Source organism: Candoia aspera, chromosome 5 (genome assembly GCF_035149785.1).
Source record: "Candoia aspera isolate rCanAsp1 chromosome 5, rCanAsp1.hap2, whole genome shotgun sequence".
Classification (NCBI taxonomy): domain Eukaryota; kingdom Metazoa; phylum Chordata; class Lepidosauria; order Squamata; family Boidae; genus Candoia; species Candoia aspera.
The window spans coordinates 104,662,331-104,681,509 of record NC_086157.1 but is presented as its reverse complement, the minus strand read 5'-3'; the positions used below and the strand labels follow the sequence as shown (position 1 = coordinate 104,681,509).

General features: G+C 41.2%; 1 protein-coding gene across 1 annotated transcript in view; it reads left to right on the top strand.

Moving 5' to 3' along the window:
- Positions 1-18,943, top strand: part of DLG2 (discs large MAGUK scaffold protein 2) — an 803,998-nt gene extending 785,055 nt beyond the window's left edge. Inside the window, exons 19-24 of the mRNA XM_063304740.1 lie at positions 8,249-8,299; positions 9,358-9,459; positions 10,392-10,564; positions 12,357-12,466; positions 14,669-14,760; positions 17,915-18,943. Of these exons, the coding sequence (XP_063160810.1) occupies positions 8,249-8,299; positions 9,358-9,459; positions 10,392-10,564; positions 12,357-12,466; positions 14,669-14,760; positions 17,915-18,021 (635 nt within the window). The 3' untranslated portion in view covers positions 18,022-18,943. The remainder of the gene's footprint in view (positions 1-8,248; positions 8,300-9,357; positions 9,460-10,391; positions 10,565-12,356; positions 12,467-14,668; positions 14,761-17,914) is intronic.
- The last annotated feature ends 236 nt before the right edge of the window (positions 18,944-19,179 follow it).

The following is a 19,179-nucleotide window of genomic DNA, read 5'->3' as shown; positions in this document are numbered from 1 at the left end:
ACACATTAAAAGAAGCACTTTTATTATTAATTTTTAAGAGATTACTATTTAGTGTTCTGTTTTTCGCAGAAGTCAGATCTGGAAGCATTTCCTTGCCCACACATAACTGATTTTTAGACCCATGTTAGTGAATCAAACATTTTACTTAGACTCCAACAAAGAGAAATGGTTATAAAGCCGGCCAAATCCTACGCAGAAAACCTATTCAAGATTGGATGGCATTTTCCTCGCACCTGAGCCTAGGCTACCACTGTTGCTCTGAATTTAAGTTAGTTAAGTCCTTTAAATACGTTCTTTAAATAAATCAGTCTAGAAATGCATTATTATTTCTTGGCATGGAATCCTTGCTTCTAGATTACTGGTTTTCAAACTGTGCAGGAGTTCAGAAATGAGTACAGGCAGCAAGCAAGTCCTCTTATCAGTAGCAATATCATGTTGCTACAAAGTGCAACGATGGATAAATGTTGATCATATTTAAAGTAACCTTTCTGGAACTGCTACCCTGCAAATGTCCTAGAATACAACTGCTTTCATTCCCGTCCATCACAGCACTGCAGTGCTGGAGGTGAGGGATAGGAGTTACAACCTAACACAGCTGGAGGGTGTCTCATCCAGCATGACAGTTGCATTCAACATCTGCTCAAAATTCTGAAGAAGCTATGCCCTCTAGAACCTATCTCTGACTTCTTTGCAGAACATATAGCATCTGCTGCAGACATGCAGAGGTTTCAAGGGGAAAGGGCATTAACTGGTGCATTACTGTTGCACCAGTGTGCTAGTTCAGTGTATATCTGGAGAGAGCATCTATGGAAGGTTTGTACAGACACATTTAAGAGAATCCATATTTTGGTCTATTTCATAGAATCATAGAGTTGGGAGGGACCTTGGAGATCTTCCAGTCCTGTGCAGGGCAGGAATCCTCAAACTATCCCACACAAATGGCTGTGTAACCTTTGCTTGAAACCTCCAGTGATGGAGCACCCATGACTCCAGGAGGCAGGATGTTCCACTGCTTCATAGCTCTCACTGTCAAGAAATTCCTCCTTATTTTTTGTTTGAATCTCCCTTTGTCAAGGTTCCACCCATTGGTTCTTGTCCTACCCTCAGGCACTACAGAGAATAAATCCACACATTTTCTCTATGACGGCCTTTCAAGTATTGGAAGACTGCTCTTATGTCTCCCCTTAACCTTCTCTTCTGTGGGCTTCTATATCATTCTATATCATTGAATTTCCTTTAAATGCTAACAAATCTGCAACATAAGAGTATATGTGGATGTTCCTAATTAGGGTTCCAGTCAGCCAGTCAACCACGCCCTGTATCAGCTACTCTACTCTATTTCTTCCCCCAGAAAACCTTTTGCATTCTCTGGCAATGAGCCTGCTCAGTCACCACTGGACTGCTTTGATTATCCTCCCCCTTAGGCTTCTTCCAATTAAAGATTTGACAAGTTTCCAGAAACTTTGGTGTTTCTGCTAAGCTTTCAGTTTTCACAAGGAATGGTATTCTAGCTGTAAGGACTGGCACTCACCCTAAGCAAGGATAGTTTTGCGTCCAAGAGTAGAGGCAGAGCAATCCAGAAATAACCAACTGCGACCAACAGAAAACTATATATAACAAACTGGATCCTTTTTTGCTATTGGTGTCAATATTCTTATATATGCCAGTGTCTTGCGATTGCGTTCCATTGGCATTACTTTTCAATAGCCATATAGAACAGGTAGAACAATCACTTGCTTCCTTCAGAGTTTGCTGACTTTGTTTCCCTGAAGAACAAGCCAGTTCAAGCAAAACAAAATAACAGTTGCCAATGTTCCCACTGCATCACCTATTTCTCTGAAAGCTGTTTTAATTCTGGAAAAGGTATGTGTGCTCAATCAGATGCTGTTTCTTGGGTTTCTTTTCTTGCTGAGCATCAGTTAATCTCTTCTGGTAATTGGTTCCCTTGTAAAGGCAGACACATTATCTCTTGTGGAACTCAAGCTCAGTAGCACAGTACTGGAGTTCTCATGCAGATGCCATCATCAGCACGCTAATCCATTCAGGAGTCACAGCTAAAGAAAGCTAGCAAGCATCCATATCACATCATGTGAAAGCTAGGCAGAATTATGCTTATGATCTTTTTTCTTTTTAAAATGGAGATGATCTCTGCAAGGTTTGTGTCGTAAGGATTCCCAATTTAGATTCCCAATTTATGTAAAACTCTGTGTACTTTTGACAACAGTAGACTACCAATAGAAGAGTAGGTGTCGTGTTGAAAGTCTACTTTCCTGCTCCAGAAGACCTAGAGCAGAAATGTCCTGGATCAGATGAAGGTCAAGCAATCCGATGCTTCTAGAAGCATCATTATTAATCTTAGAAGTGATTTCTGTCTCCTCAGAGTCATATTTCAGTGACACAACATACATTTTGCATGCCAACTCTCCAGCTAAGAAAAAATCCTGGGGAGCAAGGATGTAGAAAACATCTCTCTCGGAGTCTACAGTAGGGGAGGAGAAACCTGTGATACTCCAGATGTTGGATTCCAACTCCATCAACCCTGGACAGAAGGCTAATGATCAGGTTTAAAGAAAATTATAGTCCAAAAATACCTGTAGGGTTACATGTTCCTCATGGCTAACCTATAGATAAATGACAAAGTAGACTAGCTTTCAAAGGCTGTTGCTCCCAACCCAGGTATGTTGGTCTACAACAAGAGTAGGCTACTATTTGTAAGTTTCTAAATTCATTTCATTCTGTTGTGAGATGGAGGAGCATGTCTATGATGCAGTAATAATGCTGTGGGCCAAAACTATGCTGGCCAAGAATTCTGGAGTTGTCAGTCCACACATCTGGGGAACAACAGATTGGAGAGTAAATAGTACTTTGCTTTGAAGGTTTAGTACAATATAACACAATTTTGTATTTTGTAAATAAATATATTTATGTGTCTACAGGACTAAATCAGACATTGTTAGAAAAGAAAATCACTTGTACTTCCCATTTCTACTTCCCAATTTTAACCCCAGTGGGCTACCACCAGTGCCGAACATGTTTCCAAGCGTGAGGCCAAGCTGCAGGCTTTTCTCTAGGCACATACTTGGGAAGTTTAAGCTGTCGTAATGGAAGTATGTGAGGTTGTTTAAAGTAATTACCATACTGAATGCATAAGACTCGGTCAAAGAGAATGAACTAATTTTGCATATTGACTGCTAGTGCTTACATTGGAAAGAGTATCTAGGATAGGAATGGTCCCTATGAGTTTAACAGAACAGTGCCTGTGATTCGCACAGTTTTTAGACCCTGAGTTTTTTCTGAACTAACTTGAGAAGCTGAAGAAGAGTCGCAAAATTGTAATATTGCAATGTCTCTCTACATGTGAAACTTTTGTGTATATTGTATAATATCAAAGACCCATCTAGATAACAATATGACTTCTACCACTATTACTAATAACAACAACAATATAAGTAGCAGCCATGGTGCCTTCCTTTTAGAGCAGAAGCTTTAGGGGGTAACAAATGAAAGAAGAGTAGTGGTGGGTCAGGAAAGAGTTAATTGCTCCCTCTACATTGCTCCTACTGAGTCACCCCTTCTCCACAGTGCTTTTCCCAAGGAAAAAGGGTAATTGTGCTTGTCTTTCCACAGAAGATGTAGACAGCCCCATACATTACTAGCAAGTCCATGTATATCGCGTATGAGTTGTGTCACATGGCTGATGCTCCTCTTTGGTTTTTCATCATCATCCTTGGAGAACATTTAAGAGAAGTTTAAGAAAAAATGTCTTTGCACAGACATCACTAATGCTTTCTTTGGCTGCTGTTATTTTAAATATATGACTGGCACCCAGCTCTACAACTCTTTCTTAGGGTATCCACAAGTGATAATGTCTTTGGCCTTCATGCTCAAGTCCTCTGAAACTCTTTGGCTGACCTACCACACTGTTTCTTTGATTCATACTCTGCACGCTGACTGCATGACCGGAGTGATTGCTCGACATTCTGGTGCTTGACTATGTCCTTTTAATTTGCTGTCCTGTTCTTGCAGAACAACTTTCTTCTAATGCCAGCGATAGCGAAAGTAGCTACAGTAAGTTATGGCATTTCTTGGGGCCCTTTTACTTTGGCTTGCCTCTTATGATTTGGTTTCTTGTCCTTCTCTCCTTGGTCTTTCTTCTTCTCTTTGCTTTTCAGACTTTAAAAAGACCTTGTGAAAGTGTCAAGAGGTTGATTTATAACTGGCTGCAAATGCTTATCACTTTTTAATGCACCTCGAAAATGGACATGGTCTCCTTTGGCAAGGCCTTTCCAAAAATTAATGTTGTTTTGTAATTTATGTCCAGCTGGTCAACATCCAAACATCATCTTTCAAGAAAATGGTTTGTAAGAATAGCCCTGGTGGAGCAAACACTTTCAGTTCAGCACACGAATTTCCAATGATACCTACACATATGTATCTGAGAAGCTCAGAGGCATATTAGGAAGCAATAAACCTATCAAAATTGGGAAGAAAGAGGGACCTGCCCCTTCCCTTTTGTGGGGTATTAGAGATGAGGGTTGGAACTGGTGGATTCCCTAATAGTCCCCCCAAGTCAGTTTCTCTTCTGAATCTAAGCCCTTGGGAACTGCCTCAGCTGGATGGATGGGAAAGTTGCATGTTTTACCCCGTTAGATGTTTTATCCAATTAGTTCAACATTAATTGGCAGAAGCTTTCCATGTGTGATAGAATGTGAGGGTGACCTTGGAGAACGGAGGGAAGAGATGCTGCCTAGGGAATGATCAGATAAAAGGAAAGGGAGTCCAAGAGAGATCTAAAGAAGAAACTTAGGAAAGACCCATCCTGAACATTTAAGCGACAAATAGGGAGGGTGGGAGATTTGTAAGTCTGAAAGGACTTGCAAGATTGATGTCAGCCCTTGCAGGTAAACCAGACAGGAAACGTGACTAATTCTAATAAAGTGGAACTAATTCTACTTTATTGTAAGGCTACATTAACAGAATCTTGCAAGAATTCTGTTAATCTGTCCTCCAAGGTCCTCGAAGGTCACCCTCACATTCCTTCACACCATGTTCTCAGTTACAGTTCTTGGAAAGCTTATCTGCAGAAGCCAGAAACAATTGTAGAATCTTCTACATACGCTCTACGATTAAGGTTTAGACTCTCCCAAAACCCAGGAAGCTTCCTTAGATCTAATCAGAAGAGTTGTCCATATAGGCTAGTTCTCTCTCTCCCATTTGACCAAAGCCAAATGTCTCCACCACCATTAACAAAAGAAACTGCTATTGATTTAAATGAAACTCTTCATCCTGCCTTTCAAATGCTTTGTCTACCCACTTACATGATAATTAAAGCCAATTGTAATAAAAAATTACAAAAATGAAATGAAATAACAATCATCCATTATGACTGGCCAGACCCATTGCATCAGGGACCCTTTTTGTGGGAATTCTCATAATTCTCAATGTATCTCCTGCCCCCACCCCACAAATGTTGACTGTCTGTGACCACTGCCCTGATTAACAGCAATCCAGGACTTCATACATGAGCTTAATCCAGCTGCACCAGGGATTGAATGCATGTGGAAACTCAGGGCAGGGTGAATGGAAGAAGGGCCATTCGGGATCACTTAAGGCCATAAGAGCATTGGAGAATTTTAAAAGTTCCAGTTCAGCTTCTCTCATTAATCCAATTGCATAAAGCAATTAAGTGGGTTTTTAAAAAGCTTTCAAATTTGAATATATCTCTTGGTTGTTTCAAACAGCTTTTCTGCAAGAGGATGGGGTCCATCTCCCATAATTCCCAATCAGCCCAAATTTTTTTATGGAGTTGTAATAATATCTTTCCACTGCATTCATGAACCGGCACACAGGTGTGGGTTCAGAAACATATTTCCATTAAACTGCACTGAATTATATGAATAACACAATTAACGTCAATTGTTCATTCACTCCTGCCTCGACTTTGCCTAATTGCTCAGTTGGTCACAATGGCCCAAATCAACTAAATAGGTCACACTGCAACAAGAAATGTGTGTGCGTGTACCTGTGTGCATGTCTCTGCATTTCAAATGAAATTAAATGTTCCGTAGCAAACAACAGAATTTCTGAAATGCTGCTTTTTGTGCAATTTTTCCCCATTCTGATCTAGCAGTTTCATGGGCTTTGGCTGGAACAGAATTTCTCTGGCTGCAAATTTTGCTTATTGGTTGTACTAGATCCAATATTAACCATCCACAGCTGTTTATATTTCATTTTAAATTTGGCTATTGGTCATTTCATGTAGCACTCAGACAGCAGCTTCCAAATCATTCCCATGCGTGAAAGGGCTTTTTTCCCAGGACTCAGGCACACATGTGTTGTCAGGGCATAGAAAACATATCAAAAGATTCCTTAGATATCTCAGATAACTTTCAAGTAGCTTATGCTCAATTTGGCAAGTGATCCATGGGCTCCAGGATGGTATACCTTGTTGTTGATGGATCTCCAGCAGCTTAAGGTGAACTTTCCCTTAACTCTGCTGCAGAAGATCCTTTAGTAAGCAATGCAAAGGGAGCAATTGAATGTTGAAGATATGGGGCTAGCCATTAAGCAATAGCCTCACCTGGAAAAAAAAGTTCCACTTCCAGATCTATGGAAGATTTTGGGAACGTATGGAACTTTCGCTAATGAGTCAGTGCATTCGATGTCTTTGTTAATTCAGGATAGAGCTTCTGAAGAGCAGTGGGCCAGCTGTTCCTTCATTCCATTGCAGTGGAATGTGTAGATTGTAGATTGTAAACTAGAAGTGGCAAGTACAGTATTCAACTTGCAAATTTTTTGCATTCATGATTTAAATAAAGACCTGTCCCTGGGGGACATGGATATTGTCACTGGTCCTCAAATGGCACTTGCAACTCCCAAAATTAAACAAAAATAAAGAATGCTTCTAATTTTAAAAAAATCATTGAAATTGCACAAGGTATCAACATCTTACAATAGTTCACATCACAACCCAGAACATCACAAGATTTCTAAGTATTCCTATGAAGAACTTGACAGGATTCTAGTATTCCCATGAGAGAATACTTGCAAGGTTTAGTGGTCTTATGAGAGCTGTAGGGGGCAGTGGATTGGAATGAAAAAAGAGAAAGAAAGACCTGGGCTTAAAAAGTTTGTAACTTAGTTCAAGAATGGCAACAGAGTAATGTTCCAGTAATGGATATCATATAGAGAATTAGTAAAGGTAAAGGTTTCCCCTGGCATTAAGTCCAGTCGTGTCCGACTCTAGGGGGAGGTGCTCATCTCCGTTTCAAAGCTGAAGAGCCGGTGTTTGTCCGTAGACACTTCCGTGGTCATGTGGCCAGCATGACTAAACGGAACGCCGTTACCTGCCCGCCAAAGCGGTACCTATTAATCTACTCACATTTGCATGTTTTTGAACTGCTTCATTCATAATTAAGAAATTAACTTAGTTTTAAAAACATCTTAGCAATCATAAGGGCTAAAAACTTTGGGGAGGGTAAAAGAAATGAAACTTCACATTTTCAGAGAACTGAATTACTATGGCTGCCCCAGAATACCCATAGATTGGATAATTGCTACCCTTTGCCAAGTGTTGGGCTCTAAATCTAAAATAGTAGCTTATATTTGATCTGCCCATTGAGGGAAGAGTTAAAGTGAGGTGTGATATTCAAATTATATCACATGAACTTCTCACACCACTTTACCTATTAAGGACCCACTGAGCTATACCAATTATGTTAATCCACTGCAATATTCATAGAAATTCAATCCCAATCTTAAAAAGGGCGCACCTGAATGGAGAGGATATTGAGTATTTCTGCTGTACTTGTTTCTCCAGTTGTCTGCATCTCTATGAAAGAAGAACCAAGACATGAAGAATCAAGATTTGATAAGCTAGTGCCCTCCATATATATGCACAAACATTACTATTGGCAATGCTGACTTGTCTAATAAGATTTGAATCAAGAACTTTGAACTTGCAAAGACTCTACAGCTTGTGTGGAGGTCTAGAATAAAGGTTCTCCATCCTGTCCTGTTCATGCATAGAGGATCATCCACTAGATCATCTGTGACTCCTGTGTTATTATTGGTTTGTAATGATAAGTCAGGGTGTAACTTGAGACTTTAAACTGAGGTAGATTGCGTGAAAGCATTCTGGAGTAACTTGTGTGTAAGCCTATTCAAGGAAGTAAGTGTGACCTTTGAGAGAGTTTTCCAAGCACTGTTTCTCAATGCTGATTTTCTCTCTATTTTCTTCTCTCGCCAGGAGGACAAGAGGACTGCATTCTGTCCTATGAACCTGTAACAAGGCAGGAAAGTAAGCAAGCTCTGGTGTCCTCCTTAGTTGGTTTCAGCTAACTATACCAAAGCCTAGCCCATTTGTATAGCAAAACAAGGTGGCAAAATCCTAGGCTGTTAGAGTGGGTGGTACCACTTTGCACTGTAGATTACAGGGACTACCATTTTTAAATATGTCCCCACCACCACCTAAAAACTCCCTCCCTAAGTCTGTCATGGCGGAATAAGTGGTTCTAGCTCACTTCGTCTCTGTTCAGGTTCTGCTTGCATTTTTTAACTCCACCTTCTCGCTTTCTGCAAACACAGATCTAGCCTCTGCCAAGATCCATGCATGAGAGAAGCAGGAGGTGGAGCTGTGCAATGAATCATTACACATTCCAATTCAGAGATAGCAATTATTTAATGTCCTGCCATCTAAAGACACACTTTCATTCATAACAGAGTGGCTGAATGTGGAGCAAACGTCTTGCTTCCAAATTTTAATATTCCACTTTGTTAGTCATTTTAATGCATATTTAAACCATGTAACTTCAAGTGCGATCAGTTACAACTTTTGAGATTATGATTTGCTCTGTGATCTGGGCTGTATACGTGCAGTTTCTCAGTACAGATATTTTCTACTTCACTGTGTTTTACATGCAGCCCAGATCTAAGATGTTGAATCCATTCACATTTCTTTAGGACAAGTTCTACAACATGTTCGCAGCTCGTGTCTTCAACCCCATTCAAAGTACACGATGGAAGAGGACATTTAAAAAAAAAACCTAATCTGCCCAATGTCCCATATGCTGTAAGAAGGACCTTGCTAGATTTCATGATTGCACTATTCAGCATTTGTTTTTCAATAAGAAAAACCAGTTTCATAGAAAAATAATGGCCATTACATCTTTTGGAGAACAATTCAGTGAAGAAGCATTCCAACAGGCCTTTTGAAGAGACATCGTCAGTTCATCTCATGGAATTATTTGTCCATTGTTCCATTTATTAGATCTAAATGCATAATCAAAACTGATTGAATTCAATTGATATCTACTCAAAATTAATGTTTAGTCATCAACCCCTCTTTCTGCATTTCAGTTAATTACACCAGGCCAGTTATCATCCTCGGACCAATGAAAGATCGGATTAATGATGATTTGATATCTGAATTCCCTGACAAATTTGGCTCCTGTGTCCCACGTAAGTATTATATTTCAGGAGGCATCTCTGTCAACACTTCTGGGTTAGAATCAGGTGCAGCAAGCTAATTTGCCTCTGTTGTTGTCCTCTTTCTGAAACTCTTATAAAATTAGCAGCCATGTTTATTTTATGCTAATGTATCCCTTAGAAACTAGTAGGGCAGTGGCCCTCATCTCTGTTGGACAGTAGACACATTTGGGAATGCCTTGGGCATGCTTCCAAAATGGTTACCACGAAGGAAAGGGCTTGCTCATTCACAAAATGGCTGCCCAGGGGGTCATGGTTAGTCATAAAATACCCTTTATTAGGAGGCAGACTAGAGATGTTCCCACATCCCCATAATGATTCTTGACATTCCTGGCTTGTCTTTAGCTTCTTCCTAGGTAAGTAGACACCATTCTGTACAAAGCATTTGGCTGTAACTCTTCCCTCATTTTTATTTTCTAAGAACCACTTGCTGTTGGAAAACAGCATTGGAAAGAAGGATGACCCTAGAGCAGTGTTTCTCAACCTTGGCAGCTTGAAGATGTGTGGACTTCAACTCAAGTTTGTTGGCTGGGGAATTCTGGGAGTTGAGGCCCACACATCTTCAAGCTGCCAGGGTTGAGAAACAGCGCCCTAGAGCCTGGTGCTTCACTTTGCAAATCCCTATGCTCTGCTTCATTTTTAATGTTAAAGAAATACTGCAATGTTCTTTGCAGAATGATGTCTGGAGCAATTCTGCTTGATATTTATCAGCTCAGCTGCCGAAAACATCCCAAGACCGATGATGTCCAGGGGGACACAAGGGCATACAACCCTCTTTGCATATATCAGCTCATGAGCTGGCAATGACCTCAGACTAAGAATGTAAAGAAGGAGGATCAGAAAAGAAGAATGCCTGTGTCTTGGTTCACTTAGCAAAACCTCTTTCATTTTTTGTTACCCCCAAGATACCACTCGACCAAAGCGTGATTATGAAGTGGATGGTAGAGATTACCACTTTGTCATCTCCAGAGAACAAATGGAAAAGGACATTCAAGAGCACAAGTTCATCGAGGCTGGCCAGTATAATGATAATCTGTATGGAACAAGCGTGCAGTCCGTGAGATTTGTGGCCGAAAGGGTAAATGACCCAGATGGTACAAATGCAGAAAGTGCTATATAATAATGAATTATACTAAATGCAATTCTAGGTCTAAATTCCTTTAATTTAGGGAAAGCTAAGAACCAGCTTAGATATTTATAAAAGCATATGACTTCTGTCCTCTTGAAAGAGTTCCATATAATGATGCAAATAGCATATGATGTTCAACAGCAAGCATGTTGGGTGAGTTTTGCTAACGCAGGGCCAAATATTTCTTCTCTATTTTTTACCCCGTCCATTCTTATTCAGAAAGAAATTCTCCCAAAGGAGAAGAAAATTGAGATCAGATTGTCAAGACTGGGCTTCCTTATCTTAATTACAAAGGGGGCAAATTACATATCATTGCACAAACTGCTCCCCAGCAGGTCTGCAGCCTTCCATTCAGTCACAAAGGAAAACATCATGAGGAAACTCCTATCTGCCAGCTTTCTTAGCTTGGGAAGAATAAGCAGCCAGAGAAGCTATAGAGTGATAGGAAGGCAACACCAGCAAGACCCCCAACCCCCTTGGTCCCCCACTCTACCCCCAAACCCAGTCATTGCCTCAAAGACCTTCTGAAGCTTCCTGAGAATGGGGCAAAAAAACAGAAGCCTCTTTTGCAGGAGAAGAACCCTTTTCAGGAATTGCAAGGAAGGTTTCCAAAACAGGCTTAGATTTTCCCTCACCGTTAGAGGTGGAAGCACTCCATGTTCAGGGAAGGGAAGAAAGACATGAAAGGTAAATTATTTCTGACAGGACAGTAAAGCTAATATTTAAAAAGGCAATTAAAGTTGGACATGCAGTGTGGTGGTTCTTGTAACCAGCTCACAGACATTGAAAGAACATGAGAGGGTGCTGGCCCATGTAGACCAGACCAGACCCCTTCCTTTTGCCCACACCTGCATTCAGAGCTCCTCTGTCCATTTTTGAACCACTTTGGAAGGGCTGGTGTGTGTGTGGAAAATGTTTTCATGTTAGAAGCAATCCTGGCTTGGTCAGAGTCACTTTTAGCGTGGAGACACTGGTCCACATGGGCCAGTGATCTCACTTAGACTAAGCACTTCATATATTCCTAAACCAATGTTTCTCAGCCTTGGTCACTTGAAGATCTGCTGACTTCAACTCCCAAAATTATCTGGTAGACAAAGGGAATTCTGGTAGATGAAGTCCACAAATCTACAAGTGGCCAAGGTTGAGAAACACTGTCCTAAACTGTGCTGTTTTGTTTTGTTTTTTAAAAAAAAAGACCATCTTCCCTATTTTATGTATTTGTTACATTTACATTCCACTCTATTGCCAGCAGCCCAAGGCAGGTCTCCCTTCATTTTGGCCCTGTGACAATTTTGTCCCTACCCTACAACAATAACCCTGTGAGGTAGGACAAGTTGATTAGAGGGCCTGGCCCAAAGCCAGTGACTTTCCATAGCTGAGAGTGAGCACACACTCGGTCTTCCACTCCTAACTGGGAGTTGCACAAGAAAATGCCACAGATGTTGTCCACAAAGCTGAGCAAACCATCTGCCAAAGAGGACAGTAAGTAAGACAGGTGCATGGCAACCAAGCCAAATTTATTCCAATGAATATCAATATCATATTTCAATGAACAGAAGGTTTGGACAGATACTGTAATGTCCTCATATTGCATCTGTTATTTTTCAGGGGCCTATACAAAATAACTACTACGCTGCTTGCTCATTTTGAAAGTGGTCCATCTTGAAAGTTCTGCCCTTTTTGTCCCCTGAAATGCCACCAGCACCTCAAAAGTAAAGCCTTCTTCCTCTCCTTTCACTAGGGCAAGCATTGTATCCTTGATGTATCAGGAAATGCAATTAAACGACTTCAAGTTGCACAACTGTACCCTATTGCTATCTTCATTAAGCCTAAGTCATGGGAGCCCTTGATGTGAGTACCTTCTCCTCCAGCCTACCGTTTAACCACGGGGTGAAGCTTTCTAGAACCCCAATCTCCCATTGCAAGGATTTGCATATCTGTATTTAACGTGCCGTCCCATTCACATGCATGAATGCGGGAAGTAGAGAACATTTCTTGTGTTCAAACACACTTTGAACGCTGAACTCAGATCTCACGGGGCTAGTAATGTAGCTTTGGCCCAATGGAAGGCCTCCTCCCACATTGCTGAATGGGGTGTCTTTCTCTTGATCAGTAGGACCTCCATAAAAAGATGGAAACAACATCTTAAAGTCTGAGTTAGCAATCAATCTGTTAGCACAACAGTTTCAGCTTACGGAGTGCCCAAACCAGAGTTTGGAGGAAGTGAGTTAGGGACACTTAGTTTTTTTTTTATTGTGTGTTTATCTGAGAAACATGGACGCAGAGGAAATCGATGTTGTGACCTTGTGAATGCTTTCCTCGCCTTAAAGGGAAGCAAACAAAATCTTTTCCAGTAATAATAATACAAAAACAAACCACCACCACCACCTGTTAGGGACAAGGATACTCACCTAGCTTTTCATAGTAGGTTTTTCTGCATTCAAGATGTTTCTCGAATAGAACTACAGGGGTTCTTTCCCACCCTTCAGCTCCTTCCAATATCTGAAATACCAGAGCCCAGGAAGAGGTGTTCCGTGTGAATCCTCTGACTGGGCAATAGCTCCATTCTGTCTTAGGTACAGAATCTCCAGACCAGGGTTTCTCAGCCAGGGTCCTGGGAGAGGTTGCTAGGGGTTCCCTGGGAGATCACGATTTATTTAAAAAACTATTTCAGATTCAGGCAACTTCACATTCAAGAGGTAAGTTTCATTCTTTATTTTTAGTTTAAGAACCCTGTTCATGCATAGAGACAGGCCTACCCATGAAACGAATAGAATAATGTTGTAACGTCTGGCCTATATTTGAGCCTGAATGTGCAGGGGTTCCCCGAGGCCTGAAAAATATTTCAAGGGTTCCTCCAGGGTCAAAAGGTTGAGAAAGGCAGCTCCAGAGCAATGTCCAGGTGGGAACCGAAATGGAAGGCCCCACAGTTCTATTTTGCTGCTTTTTCATTCTCTGTTTCATCCATGCACACAGTTCAGTGAGCAACACAGTTGCATATGGGCACTGGCATGATCATCTCAGCCCATCCTTTACGTATCACAGTGCGTACCGTTTTCTCCAAACAACACACGTAGGTTATTCTGCTGAGGCTGTGCAGGCTTCTCTGACAAAGCCAGAGTTTTTGATTTGGCTGGAGTGCCTCTGTCTTGTTTGGCTACATCTCTCAGCTGATTTTCTAAAATTAACCAGTGCCTCGAAGGGAAGCCATGTCCTAAGATCCAAAAATCACACACAATAATTTCAGATGATGCGTAAGATGCAGTTATTCTCACCAGCAAAGCGGAAGCTTCTTCGGTGGCAAAGACGCTGATTTTTTTTAATGTTTCTGGGCTGAATTTGGCACTGGAAATATATTTTAGAAAACGTGTTTGACCAAGCCTTGGACAGATAAAGCTCTGGCCCTATAGCTTTGGGAATATTCTGACTAAGCACTGTGAAAAAAGGAGGGGTGGAGAGGAAAGGGATCTATCCCTGATAGGTTTAACTTGAATTTTATATCATTGGCTTTGTTAGTGTTGTATCCCACTTTCCTTTTAGGAGGTTAAGACAGAATACATAGCACTCCTTCTAACTTTTCCCCCAACAACAGCCATGTGAGGTAGGTTGGGCTGCAAGAGTTGGTCTGGTCGCACAGTGAGCTTCCATGACTTGAATCAGGGTCCTTCTTGCCTGAATCCCACCGAGGAAGGCCTGGCTGACCGGCCCAAAAGCAAAACATCACGTTTCTGTGACTGAGGGTGGACTAGAACCTGGGTCTTCCTCACTGTTAGTCCAACAGTTTAACCATTCAACCATACAGGCAGGAAATGTGTGCAAAATGTTTTCTACTTGCCAACAGTAAGTATTTATTTCCAGAGTCTCAAACAGGGTAGCCATATTTTCCCCAATAATGCCTACATTGAATTATCTGACTAAACTATGGCCTTATTTTTTAACTATGTCCATTTGGGATTGATATTTATTGCTTTGTTTTTATTTCTGCCAAGGGCAAATGAAATGTGGCTTGGATTTCTCCCTCTCCCTTACTTGAGCTTTCAAACTGTGTTTCAGGGAAATGAACAAACGCCTCACGGAGGAGCAGGCCAAGAAGACATATGACCGAGCCATGAAATTAGAACAAGAATTTGGAGAATATTTTACAGGTATGTTTGAAAAGGCTTCCTTTTTTCATGAAGGAGGGGAAAGTGCATCATTTATTCCTTGTGACACTTTGGGGATAAGACATGAGAAACTGAATTATCAGAGGAAGACAGGCAGTCCTCATTTACCAGCCGCAATTGGGAGTGGCAACTCCATCACTAAGCAGGGCAGTCATTGAGCACAATGTCACGTGACTGCAACTCATGACTTCCTGCCAGCTTCCTCATTGACTCTGCTTGTCAGAAGCCAGCTACAGTATGAAGATCACAAATGGTCATCACACGACCGCAGGGATGCTGCGGTCGTAAGTCTCATTGTTCAGTGGTGTCATAAGTTCAAAAAGTCACTGAACAAGTGGTTGGTAAACAAGGACTACCTGTAGTAGCATAAAAATGATTGTGTACAAGTTTATTTTTTTTTCCTGGGGCGAAACAATGATCAGCCTAGCTTTGTATGTTTCTTCTGAATGTTAGCAGCTCTCCAAACATTCAAGCAAAAATTAACTCTGGGATCAGCCAGAGACTTATCCTGAGGTATGCTGCATTCATGTGGCTCTGTCTCAGAACTGTGGACCTTGTTTGCAACACAGTGTAAGACCCAGAGCCAACTCAGGACCAGACCTTCTGGCAACATTTCAGAACAATAGGATTCATGGTTTACAACTGGCGAGACTCAAAAAGAGTGGTTTATTCAAGCAAAGGAAACATTATAGGAGGAGATCCATGTTAGCCTGTTGTTTATTTGTTTAGTTGCTTCCGACTCTTCATGACTTCATGGACCAGCCCACGCCAGAGCCTCCTGTCGGTCGTCAACAGCCCCAGCTCCCCCAGGGACGAGTCCATCACCTCTAGAATATCATCCATCCACCTTGCCCTTGGTCGGCCCCTCTTCCTTTTGCCTTCCACTCTCCCTAGCATCAGGATCTTCTCCAGGGTGTCCTGTCTTCTCATTATGTGGCCAAAGTATTTCAGTTTTGCCTTTAATATCATGCTCAAGTGAGCAGTCTGGCTTTATTTCCTGGAGGATGGACTGGTTTGATCTTCTTGCAGTCCAAGGCACTCTCAGAATTTTCCTCCAATACCACAGTTCCAAAGCATCGATCTTCCTTCTCTCAGCCTTCCTTATGGTCCAGCTCTCGCAGCCATATGTTACTCCGGGGAACACCATTGCTTTAACTATGCGGACCTTTGTTGTCAGTGTGATGTCTCAGCTCTTAACTATTTTATCAAGATTTGTCATTGCTCTTCTCCCAAGGATTAAGCGTCTTCTGATTTCCTGACTGCAGTCAGCATGCGCAGTAATCTTCGCACCTAGAGATACAAAGTCTTTCACTGCTTCTACATGTTCTCCCTCTATTTGCCAGTTATCAATCAAGCTGGTTGCCATCATCTTGGTTTTTTTGAGGTTTAGCTGCAAGCCAGCTTTTGCACTTTCTTCTTTCACCTTCATCATAAGGCTCCTCAGTTCCTCTTTGCTTTCAGCCATCAAAGTGGTATCATCTGCATATCTGAGATTGTTAATGTTTCTTCCAGCGATTTTAACTCCAGCCTTGGATTCCTCAAGCCCAGCACGTCGCATGACGTGTTCTGCATACAAGTTGAATAGGGAGGGTGAGAGTATACAGCCCTGCCGTACTCCTTTCCCAATCTTAAACCAGTCCGTTGTTCCGTGGTCTGTTCTTACTGTTGCTACTTGGTCGTTATACAGATTCTTCAGGAGGCAGACAAGATGACTTGGTATCCCCATACCGCTAAGAACTTGCCGCAATTTGTTATGGTCCACACAGTCAAAGGCTTTAGAATAGTCAATAAAACAGAAATAGATGTTTTTCTGAAACTCCCTGGCTTTTTCCATTATCCAGCGGATATTGGCAATTTGGTCCCTAGTTCCTCTGCCTTTTCTAAACCCAGCTTGTACATCTGGCAATTCTCGCTGTTAGTCTCGAGGGGCAAAAATAATCAGAAGTCTAGTAGATCCTTTTCCAGCTAACAAATTTTATTAAAAGGCATAAGCTTTCATGATTGGTTAGTCTGTTACCAGTCTCCTGATGCCTAGCAAAGTAGGAAGGCATTTGTTTCTGTGTTTGTTGACTCTGGGCATCATAGTCCATCATCCTTGTCTAGTCAGGGAATTTCCAGAAATGTTTGGCTGCAACATGTTCCATCAGTTCTAGCCAACAAGGCCAAAAGCTAATTAAAGTGATGGGCTGTTGTCTGAAACACTTGGAAGGCACCAGGTTGGGGAAATCTGGAATAATTCAAGCAAAACTCTCAGCGCCTGCCTCCATAAGCCCAAAAGATTAAAGGAAGGTGATATACAATACACGTAACTAATCCAAACATCCCAGGACCCCAACAAATTGTGCTGAAATACAGCGTGTGCAGTTTCTGGGTCAGAAGGCATGGTGTCTATCAAGGCATCGGTTAACTTTAGAAAATCAGCTGAGAGACAAACATGGTGGAGGCATGCAACTGTACTTGACAGTTCTGGACTTAAAGTAGAAGAAGCTTCAGAAACAGATTCGGCTGAGTAAACTATGTGTGTCCCTTGGAGAAAAATTATGCCAAAAGGGCAAATGTGGGGTGGCCTGATTCTTGCCTCTTTTGAAGGGGGCTGGTATTTTTAAGGATGGGAATGCAGGTGATTTAGTCTTTGGTGGCCTTTCAGGAGCTGAAGAGGCCAGGTTGTAGCCAGCAGCTCCTCAAATGTTGTCCACCTTTGGATCGGATCACACACTTTTTAAAATAATGAATGTTTGGGACATTGGAGCAACATCCCACTAATATAACAACATTGCTAAGGTGGGCAGGAGTGAAATTCTGCGTTCTGTTCCATTGATCTGTAGCTTAATTTGCTTTTTTTTAACTAAAAAGTACAGGAAGTGCATCAGAAACTCGGTGTACTTAATTACTTGTTGTTTTGCAAAGAAAAACCCCAAAGCAGTAAAAAAAATTATACATAAGTATTCTTCAGCAGTTTTCCACTGATGTTCAGAGTGCAATACTTAGGTTCCACAGCTCGTAAAAATGAATTTTCAAGCCATAGGTTGCTTCCCTGTTCAAAATGAAGCTCTGTTACGTATATGATATATAGATAAAAGAAATGCTGACAAATTTTGTTTTTGAAAAGGGATAAAATCTATTTTCCTTCCTATAGCAATTGTGCAAGGAGAAACCTTAGAAGATATATATAACCAAACCAAACTTGTAATTGAAGAACAATCGGGACCTTTCATCTGGATTCCTTCCAAGGAAAAGCTATAAAGTAGCCCATTCGCCTGTCATCCCAACGGAGAAGTATTTAGAAGAAAATTTAATCCTAACTTATTTGGAAGCTTTGGGGAGGGCAGGGGGAGTTACTTTCACGTTTCTTGCTGTCAATGTGATTTTTTTTTTCTGAGCATACAACACAAACTGATTGAAGCCATGAAGGACACTGATTTGGTCATAAAGGGGAAAGAAAAAAAAGAAAGACCTTTTTTTTAAAAAAAGTCTGCCATATTAAATCTCTCTCTCTCACACACACACACACACACACACACAAACTGTTCTGTGTGCTCACCACACAGCTTTGGAAGGATGGATGTTGGAGGCAGAAATGGCCAGCAGGCTGCCTCTGTCCCAGCCTGTATTGGCTCAGCTCAGTCTGTTTTTTGACGGTTGAAAGAATCTCCTGGGTGTCTTAATCCTGCAGGACATGTCTTTTGAGCTCCCATTTAAAGCAGATGTGGCCATAAGTTCTACTTTACAGTTCTCTGGAGGAAGAGCTGAATGGCCTGCGCCTTGCAGATCCTGATCCATGTTCCACTGGACTCTGCTGAGACCTTAAATGCTTTTATTATTATTTGTTTCCCAGATGTTGGATCGGGGACTTACTTTGATCATAGTACATCTGTATTTGCAGCACCTCGACTTTCACATAACTATGCATACCTCTCCTTCCCCCATCCCAGCCCAGTCTGGAACATAATGTCTCTCCATCTACTTCAGACCCACCACTGCATCTGGTTCTTAATCATTCGATGAGATTTGGTGGGAAGGAAAGCTTTCATACTAAAGTGCACTCATATGAACATGCAAGATTCAGGGTACTTGAACTTGACCAAGAAGGGTACAATTGGGAGAAGCTTTACATTTTATTTTAATTGTCTATATTATCATTTATATGAAGATAGAAGGCACTTAAAGATGGAATAATTTATTAAAGAATCTATATTGATGTATAGGCGCTAATTTCTATAGGTAACAAAATATTTTGTGAGATGTTTTGTAAAGATTAAGTAATTGAAAGGTGAATTGTTTTTCACCTTGCCTGGCAGAAAAATGCAAAAGGAGAATTTTCAATTTGCACTATTTCATTCTTTTTCCCAGGAGGTTTCTTGAGAATTTTAACTTCTATGTATTCATCCTCTTTGTTTCAAT